The following is a 10,109-nucleotide window of genomic DNA, read 5'->3' as shown; positions in this document are numbered from 1 at the left end:
CCACTGGTGCAGCTGGCAGGACACGAACTCGCTCTCCAGCGCCTGGAGAGACAGACGGGTTAGGTTCGGGTCAGGAGAACCCTGACGGCGGGAGTAATCATCCTCTGACTGGCCCGGGACGGACACGTTCGGACGAGTCGGAGAGTAACCACCCTCTGACTCGATGTAGTAAGGTTATACCAGAGCACGGACACGTTAGGACGGGTCAGTTAGTTAATAACCACCCTCTGACTCCATGTAGCAGCGATATACCAGAGCACGGACACGTTAGGACGGGTCAGTTAGTTAATAACCACCCTCTGACTCGATGTAGCAGCGATATACCAGAGCACGGACACATTAGGACGGGTCAGTTAGTTAATAACCACCCTCTGACTCCATGTAGCAGCGATATACCAGAGCATGGACACGTTAGGAGGGGTCAGAGGAGCCTTCACAGTGTGAACAACCGTCTGATGACTGGCCCAGGACGGACACTTTAGGACGGGGTCAGGAGAGCTCTCGGAGCATGAGCAACCATCTGCTGACTCCATAGAGCGGTATGACTCGCCACGACGCGATTCATATTGGGTTCGAACCAATCTAGGGTTGCATACAAATCCCAAGGTCGTGGCATGAATCCTAAACTCCCTGAAAACGTCGTGACGTGGCGCAGAAAGTCCGAAGGAGGTTTTCTCAGCACAGACTGAACACATGAACAAACGATGACATCGGTGCGAGCAGAACGCAGACCACATGCCATAAACACACCCGTGATTCACATATTCAGCCCAGCTTCACGTACAGTCACGTTTACATCTTCTACAGTCGGACCACCACACACGGGCGTCTCCCCCCCCTCCTCACCATGCGGTTGATGCGGACAAAGTCCTCGGGCTTCTTGGCCCAGACGGGGAGCTCCACGTCGCACACCAGGACGCCGTCGTCCCGCGCGCCCAGCTCGTACTCGTTGCTGTTGACGAACATCTCGGGCAGGTAGTAGAACTCGGGGATCAGCTCCTGGGGGGGCGCGACAACCGGCAGAGGACAGGCGTTCAGCGGGGCCCGCCGCGGACCCCCGACCCACTCCCCACAGGCCGTGTGAGCTAATTCAACTAATTCTGTTCTTTTTTTCCGTGATTTGACAGAATGACCAATTGTCCGTGATTTTTTTAGTTGATATAATTAGTGTTGAAATTGTGAATAATTAAAAAGAAAGAAAGAACGATTTTTTTTTTTTTTAGTGTATATTAGCTATGTATGAATGTCGTAAATTAGCCTTGGCTAAAAACACCATGATGCAAACATCAGATAAGTGTATCAAGCTTATCTATGTTTCTGTATCAGTCCCTATTCAAATAAACCTCAAATAATAATGTGTTGATGTAATTAATTTAATTATATCATACTATTTTTTAACGAATATTATTTACTTAATACAAGTGGTGTTATGCTCTAAACTCTACCGACACTTAATCACTTGATCTTAGTATTTAACGTCATGATTGTATTCCCTTCAGTCCTCGTCAGCGTGTCCCTGAAGTTTGTCCTCTCTGGGACTCCGTAGCCGTTACCTTGACGTCGGCCGTGTCCCTTTGGCAGTTCCTCCACGAGCGGCCGATGCCGGAGAAGGACCTCTCCGGGTGGTCGAACTTGTTCTCGTTGGCGTTGAGGAAGAACGTGGTGAAGGGTTCCTGCAGGAGGAGAACACAGGTAGATGACGAACCCTGTTGTTCCACCTGCGTTCTGCCGACGGAGCAACAGCGCCCTCTCTGGGGAGCTGCGCGTCACTGCACCCTCTGGTTGATGGGTCATGTTATTATGCTGAGTGAATACTCGTGCTGAATGCATTTGATACGGGCCAACGTTGACCCTCACTTCTGTTGTTGTTTTCTGGCTTTTGTATTTGTGGCATGGCTTTTTCCTTTGTGTTGTGAAATTTGCATTTGTGTTCTGTTTTTTGCTAATTTGTGCTGTGGCTTTTGCATTTGTTTTGTGGCTTTTGCACTTTTGTTCTATTTTTTTATTTGTGCGTTGGCTTTTGCATTTGCATTTGTGTTGTGGCTTTTGCTTTTGTGTTGTAGCTTTTGCATTTGTGTTATTTTTTTGTCATTTGTGTGCTGTTTATCATTTGTGTTGTGGCTTTTGCATTTGTGTTAATGAGCTTGTTTATAACGAATTTGCTGTGTTCTGGATATGCAGATCGTTTGACACATCTCTGCCACCCTCACTTGAGGCTGTCCTTCGAGCTAAAAAATAAGTATTTACTTATTCTTTAAGTATTTACTTATTTTTTAACCTTATTTTCTAGCCCAAATGACTAGATATAAGCTAAACTAGAAAATCTGTTCACATGTTTGGGGTTTTGAACGTAAATCTCGATAATGATAGTACGATTATCATGACAATACCATCATTCATACTGCCCAGCCCAACTATTACACATGCATCAAGTATTCAAATATTATATAATATAATATTAACATAACATTGAATGTACTTTACAAGCACAAACTGTATTTGGAAGCATCATTGTTTTTATTTAACCTTCATTTAACCAGGAAAGTCCCATTGAGATTAAAAAAAACTATTTTTCAAGGGAGTTCTGGCAATGTCATGTATACATATGTGGAGCTCCTTTAGAACTACAAGGTTGTAGTTCTAAAGGGTGCAGGGGGAGGAGCCTAATAGGGGGAGGAGCTACTCACTATCCGGAGCATCCATCCCAGCGTGGTGTCGGCGGTGGAGTAGAGGGCGGTGTAGTGGTGGGGGGGGCGTGCTCTCCTCCTCCCACGTCTCGTAGCGCTCGGCGTAGAACGCCGCCCGCTTGGGGTTCAGCGCTCCGATTGGCTAAGGAGAGAACCAATGAGAGGAGGAGGACAGAGAGAGGGAGAGAGAGAGAGAGAGTGTGGGGGAGAGAGAGAGAGAGAGAGTGAGAAGGGGAGAGAGAGAGAGAGAGAGAGAGAAAGAGAGATGGAGAGAGAGAGAGATAGAGAGAGAGAGAGAGAGAGAGAGAGAGAGAGAGAGAGAGAGAGAGAGAGAGAGTGTGGGGGAGAGAGAGAGAGCGAGAGAGAGTAGGGGAGAGAGAGAGAGAGTGAGTGTGGGGGAGAGAGAGAGCGAGAGAGAGAGAGTAGGGGAGAGAGAGAGAGAGAGAGAGAGAGAGAGAGAGAGAGAGAGAGAGCGAGAGAGAGATGGAGAGAGAGAGAGAGAGCGAGAGAGAGATGGAGAGAGAGAGAGAGAGAGAGCGAGATGGAGAGAGAGAGAGAGAGAGAGAGAGAGAGAGAGAGAGAGAGAGAGAGAGAGAAGAGAGTCACATATTTTTATCTTCAACTTTCAAATGGCAGATGTCTCCTTGGCAGTTTCTGCCATAAATCAATATTTAAAAAAAACGACAACTTCAAGTGAATAATATTATCCGCGGCTGTGATTGATTGGGCTGAGACCTTGTTTGCATGAGGGCGATAATCACGCTATCAGCTTTGACATTTTTATTCATCCATGTTTGATGTCCTACGCATTTGATGTTCTCGTACAAGGGCATGTGCGTGCATTTTGATGCATCTGACATCCATGTATCGCAATGGATAATCGTAAAATAAACTCAACCAAACATCTCTCTGCTCCTCACCCCTCCCCCCAGAGGGCGAGAGGCTCGGAGAGAAAACCTTACGAGCTTTCTCCTCACTGCTGCAGAGTCAGAGTACTTAACCTAGATCCCTGTAGCCTCAAGAAGAGTTACTAGTTCCCCCCCAAATAATTTATATATTGTGTCTTTAGCGGTGTCTCATAGCTTAAAGTAGCCTTAATAAATCTGTAGCCTATGCAGTTTCATACTGAGTTCAATAATGTCATCAATTAAATCGCATCCTATAAATGATGCAATCAACAAATATAAAAGGATGGCCAGCCCGCTCCTCTCTCTTTATTTTTTTACAAGAATCACACTATCTACACACCCTTAGCACCTCCCACTCAGCCTAACCCCTCCCACTCAGCCTAACCCCTCCCACTCACCCTTAACCCCTCCCACTCACCCTTAACCCCTCCCACTCACCCCAACCCCTCCCACTCACCATAACCCCTCCCACTCACACCTCCCAGCCAGCTGAGCCACCTTAGTTCACGTCACACCGTGGCACAGCCAGTTAGCGTGGACAGAACTTACGGCGTTACGGAGGTTCTTGAAGGTTCTTGAATTCTGAAAGCCTCCCTCCTCCAAACAGGAAGGGGCTCTACCTTACACATGGGGACTCAAACCAAAGTTCCACTGAGGACCGGTTGTTTCCTGCAAGCCGTGGCGAGCTCCTAATGCATCGGTTTGTGGCCCATCAGCGGAAACAACCCAAAACGCCCGGAGCGGGGTAGCCGCTAACCCTTCTCCCCCCACCTTGGAAAGGTCCCGGAAGTTCCCGGGGAGAGTGAGGTCCAGCTCCTCCGAGTCGTAGTTGGTGAGGACCCAGGGGAAGACCGGGTACTGGTTCAGGTCGTTGTAGGTCCGCCCTGGAGCAGCAGACAGCACAGGGAGAGAGACAGGGAGAAACAGAGAGGAGATGAGGGACGAACCACACACACAGAGACACACACACACACACACGGAGACACACGCACACGCAGAGACACACACACACAGGCGGAGACACACACACACACACACACACAGAGACACACACACACACACAGGCGGAGACACACACACACACACACACACAGAGACACACACACACAGGCGGAGACACACGCACACGTACGGAGACACACACACGGAGACACACACACACGCACGGAGAGACACACACACACACACAGAGACACACACACACACACACGGAGACACATGCACACGCACGGCGAGACACACACACACACACACACGGAGACACACACACACACACACATACACGGTAAAGGGGCGTTACTTTGCTCGCTGTCGAAGAAGATGAAGAAGAAGATCCTATCGGCTTAAACGACGGCTTAGACTACGAAGAAGAGGATGCTAAGTCTCATTTCACCAGAGGTGAAATTTGACTTAGAATCCTCCTCTTCTTCGTCTTCAGATGGGCCATGACGGTCCTGTGGTTGCCGGTTTGACGTGGACACAATGGCGTTTGTGGGGAAGGGTGGATTACCTGCGATGGTGTTGAGGAACATGAGGTACTCAAAGTTGGAGATCTCCCTCCTCTGCCACCGCTGGGTCATGTTGGAGGATTTGAAGAGCTGCCGAGGGGTTGCCATGGAGATGCGCCTGAGTGACACACAGGCGGTGTTACTGGGAGACTGAGGCCCTGGGTAATAACTCTTAATAACAACTCATAGGACATCCCAGCGTTATCACTGAGCGCGTGAATGGGCTTTTAAAGGCCTCAATGAATTATACCTTCGTTCTGACAGAATGTCCCTTTATCCATTTTAAATTGCACATTTCCACGATGTACTGTGTGAAATACGTGTTAAAAATACGAAACGAAAAAAAAGGATCATTGCAATATTGTCGTTGTTGCTGTGGTCGTTATCGCTCAGTGCGAGCCCCATCTCACTGCATCAAACCAATGCTCGAAATAGTTTCATTATGACTTTCATTAGGAGTTCAGCATCCATAAAACTAAAGGTCATTCCCTCAGACCTCCATTTTTGTAGTCCCCCCGGGCATCCATTTGTAGTCCTCAGCACAAAAAAGACAACCGACTACAAACTAATAAACAGTAATATGTGTACTTGATGGAGGGGGTCTTACCTGGCCTGGGGCAGGCCGTAGCTCGTGCCCACCCCCACACGAGGGAGGCTGTACACCACCCTCTTCACCGTGGCCTGGTCGGGGAAGTTAAACATGACGGAGGCTGGGGGGACACAAGGGAGGGGAACAACATGTTACTGACGGAGTAAACACCACCCCCCCTGACTTCTCACCTGTTATATATGGCATACGGAGATAAAGAAATGTTACACTCATGTTGACATCTCATGTTAACCTCATGCTAACATCTCATGTTGAAATGTCATGTTGACATCACATGTTAACCTTATGTGAACATCTCATGTTGAAATCTCATGTTAACCTTACACTCATGTTGACATCTCATGTTAACCTTACACTCATAAGACATCTCATGTTGACCTCATGTTAACAACTCAGGTTGACATCTCATGTTAGCCTTACACTGAAATGACATCTCATGTTAAAATCTCATGTTGACATCTCATGATAGCCTTACACTCACATGACATCTCATGCATAACCTTAAAGTACATGTGCATGTTTATACATCCCGCATACGGAGGACTTCTAAGCATGCACATGTATCATAAGGTTAACATGAGATGTCATGTGAGTGTAATGTTTTTCTCTCCAGTATGACAGCACGGTGGTTAGAGTCTGACACTGATATTAGACGAGGATAAAACTGGAGTTTCTACTACTGTTGAAATCCGCCCTCTGCCTAATCAACTCCTTGAAATTCAAAGCAAAGAAAAACTGGAGGAGGATAAAATGGCGAGAACAAAATTGATTCCAGAATTTTTTTCCTCTGCCCTCTTGCACTGTTTTGTAAAGCACGGGAATAGCATAGCGTATTAAACCACAGATTGAATGTGTTAAATACCAGCCACCCAATAGTCCACATACGAGTATGATGGAAACATAACACAATAAAAGCGTCAATGTAGCAGTTTGACACCACCTATTAATGTGGTAAATACCAGCGACCCAATAGTCCAAATAAAAGTCTGATGAAAATATAGCCTTCATGAAGCAGTTTGACACCGTCCATTGAATGTGTTCAATAAAAAGACCCAATAGTCCACGGACAAGTTGTGCCAGGGTGAAAACCTAACACAATAAAAGCGTCCATGTAGCAGTTCGACCTCTAAAAGTCAGAATAAAAGCGCCACGGTCTTACTTAGCGTATTCAACCATGCTAAATACCGGCAACCAAATAGCTCCCATACAAGTGTGATGAACGCCTTCCACAATAAAAGCGTCCGTGTGGCAGTTTGTGAAGGGGAGAATAAAAGCGTGTGGTGGTCTTACTCCGGTTGGCCATGAAGACCTCCAGGCCGGTGGTCTGCAGGAGGTAGCGGCGGGAGAACACCGCCCGGATCTCGCTGAACATCCACTTCCCGTGCAGACCCTCCGAGTACGCTAGCACCTGGTGGGGTCAGGGGTCACAGGGCTCACTTGAAGGGTATAGTATTGTTATCGATACGCTTCACTGCTTTTATACATTATGGCTTTTTGTACCTTTTATATATCTTTTATTTATATACATTTTACTATACATCCTCTTTTATTTATATACAGGATAATTTATTAAATATCCTCTGTTTTATTCTATCTTTAATTTTAAATATATACGTATATAGATTGTATTCCAACTTTAATCTTAAATATATACATATATTGATTTTATTCTATCGTTAATATTGAATATCTACATATATATATTTTAATTAACTGTAACGGCGCCTCACTAAACAGTGGTTTCGCACGAGTGTGAAGGAGCGAACTCGTACGAGTGGAGCGGTAATAAAACATCTTGCCACGGTCAACACTCACTCTGTGCACTCGAGAGACCGGCAGACTTTCAAGTGAGGCTTCAATCTGGACTACTCTGTAACACACTGCCAACCGGGTCGAAGCACCTCACCCCCTCGAACCCTTCACGAGCGCACCCCTTACTACGCCCCTCTCCAGTAATGAAATAAAGCAAGGGGCGCCCAACAGGAACAAAACAAGAAAGAGAAAAAGGCAGCGGGGGGGCTTTTACTTTGGCGTCGATCTTCTTGAAGGCGGGGTCGTCCTCGTCCACCTCAAAGTAGATCTCGGTGGTGGTGATGGACAGTGTTCCTCTGGCCACCACCACCGGCGCCACCAGCTGGGCGGGGGTGCTCAGCACCACTGGGCCTGCACAGGAAGGATCACCTTATAAGGGCATCTCATCATAGTGTCAGACGACCTTATTAGGTCATCTCATCATAGCATCATACAACCTTATTAGGTCGTCTCATCATAGCATCATACGACCTTATAAGGTCGTCTAATCATAGCATCAGACGATCATAATCACAGAGCTGCATTCATGAACGTAGGCTTAATTAATGACATCAATTAATTCACAATTCATCACGTCGGTTATTTCATAATTCATCGTGTCGGTAATTTCATAATTAAAGGTACAATAGGCAAGATAAGCGATTTCAAGCTAGTTCCAGTATAAATATAAAAGAAAACACTCCTCTTCTCACCCCTCCCTCTCTCTACTCTCTCCACACCCTGAAGCCGAGAGGCGTGCTAAAAAAAGCTGAGATTTCATGAGATTTCGCTATGCTGCTGCAGAGGCTGAGCAATTAGCCTGCACCCCTATAGCCTGGAAGTTAGCGTCCACATTAGGGGGTTTGAGGGCGCCGTCCAAACCAAACGTTTTGCATATCGTACCGTTAGCTATGGACTCCTTCATCCAGAAAATCAAAACTTAGAACTGATTGAGTGATTAGTCGCCAAAAAAACGAGGTAATCTGCTCAGGGAATCAACCAAGCCTTGTTTAGAGAAATAGCCGCCGAACAGATAGCGATGTTGATCAGCAAACACAATCAAAGATCATTCGAACGATTCAAATGAAATGCTCACATATATATTTAACTTCAGGTTAGAGTTCTTTATATTTATCTCAAAGCTCTATAATTAGGTCAACGGATTGCGTTATGGTTATGTTGGAGAAGCATCATGTTCCATAGGGTCTATCAGTTGGGGGGTTAGTGGGTTCGTAGTGGACGTCAACAAACTTGCCTTTGGACGTAACAAGCCGTGGACGGAAACGCACTAGGATCAAGAGTCAAAGTAAGTGAACAGCTTCCTTAGGCTTGTGTGTGTGTGTGTGTGTGTGTGTGTGTGTGTGTGTGTGTGTTTGTCTGTGTGTGTATTGAAAATGTGAGCCGAGTTGCATATCAGAACTTTGTATTACATTATCAACTGATTCTTACCAAAACAGAGTGCTTGTGTGTGTGCGTGCATGCGTGTGTGTGTGTGATTGTGTGTGTTTGTTGCACAAGTTTTATCTTACCAGCAAGGTTATCAATCTCTTTCTCTTGCAGCAGGCTCACAGCATCATCATCTCCTTCCAACATTAGCTCCGCCTCTGGGTTCTGGCTGACCACCGATTGGCTCCGGAAACTCTTCTTGGACTTAAGTCCCTCCTCCTCCTCTTCTTCTTCTGTACCTATCCCAATGGGAATAAATGTGAGCGTGTTGCATGACCTCATCCGATAGAAAAGGTGTACATTTCAAAGATCACATCCAGTCTACATCAGCGCTTTTCAAAGTGCAAATCATTGCTTTAAAGGGGTGATGTTATGCCACCAGGTGTGAGTATAATTGGCCATTACAAGCAGTTTAAAAATCTGCCTCTTCCTGCGTTTTAGTGACATCACAAGTGTGTCTACCTAGATGTACGCTGGATAGATCAGTCTACCAGCCTACCCAGTTGACTTTAGCAAATGTTGCTTATTTATAGCACTAAATCACAGGAAAAAGGCAGATTTTCAAACTGCTTGCAGTGGTTTATCACACTCACACCTTGGTGTATAATATCACCTTTTTAATTAACACATCACCAAACACCATGACCGATATAGACACACAATGGGAAATTCTAGCGTAAAGGGTAAACGGTAAATTAACTGCATTTACGTAGCAATTTTCTAACCAGTGGCCACTCAGAGCGCTTTACAGTATTGCACAACATTCACCCACTCACACACCCATTCACAAACTGACGGCGGATTCAACCATGCAAGGCGACAGCCAGCTCGTCTGGAGTCAGGTTGAGTTGTCTGCCTCAGGGACAGCTTGACACTCACGGCGGGGATCGAACTAGCAACCTTCCGGTCACGGGCCATCCCGCTCTACCTCCAGAGCCAAACTTGGCCTAGCAGTTGTAGATGTAGTAGTAAAACTATTAACGATATCAGTAGTAAGTATAGTACTAATATCTTTGTATCCACCAAAGTCTTCCAACAACCACCCATTGAGGAACATCCAGCAGATAGCTAAGTCTGTCGGTTCACAGTCGGTTCACCGTTTTGCTAACAGTTGAGGGAAACCCCCGCCCTGGGCGCGGCCAACATGGCGTCCCCTTGA

At 46.3% G+C, this 10,109-nt stretch overlaps 1 protein-coding gene across 1 annotated transcript in view; it reads right to left on the bottom strand.

The window, feature by feature from the left end:
* nbeaa (neurobeachin a) overlaps nt 1-10,109 on the bottom strand; it is a gene marked incomplete at both ends in the record, with an annotated part of 120,807 nt that overhangs the window by 11,397 nt on the left and 99,301 nt on the right. Inside the window, 12 exon segments of the mRNA XM_079737547.1 lie at nt 1-42; nt 847-999; nt 1,554-1,673; nt 2,688-2,753; nt 2,755-2,829; nt 4,367-4,479; nt 5,106-5,221; nt 5,711-5,813; nt 7,004-7,121; nt 7,740-7,876; nt 8,760-8,792; nt 9,034-9,189. The exon segment at nt 1-42 is cut by the window's left edge and continues 123 nt beyond it. Of these exon segments, the coding sequence (XP_079593673.1) occupies nt 1-42; nt 847-999; nt 1,554-1,673; nt 2,688-2,753; nt 2,755-2,829; nt 4,367-4,479; nt 5,106-5,221; nt 5,711-5,813; nt 7,004-7,121; nt 7,740-7,876; nt 8,760-8,792; nt 9,034-9,189 (1,232 nt within the window).

Source organism: Pollachius pollachius, assembly GCF_949987615.1.
Source record: "Pollachius pollachius genome assembly, chromosome: 6".
NCBI classification, from domain to species: domain Eukaryota; kingdom Metazoa; phylum Chordata; class Actinopteri; order Gadiformes; family Gadidae; genus Pollachius; species Pollachius pollachius.
This window is presented reverse-complemented; position numbering and strand designations above follow the sequence as displayed.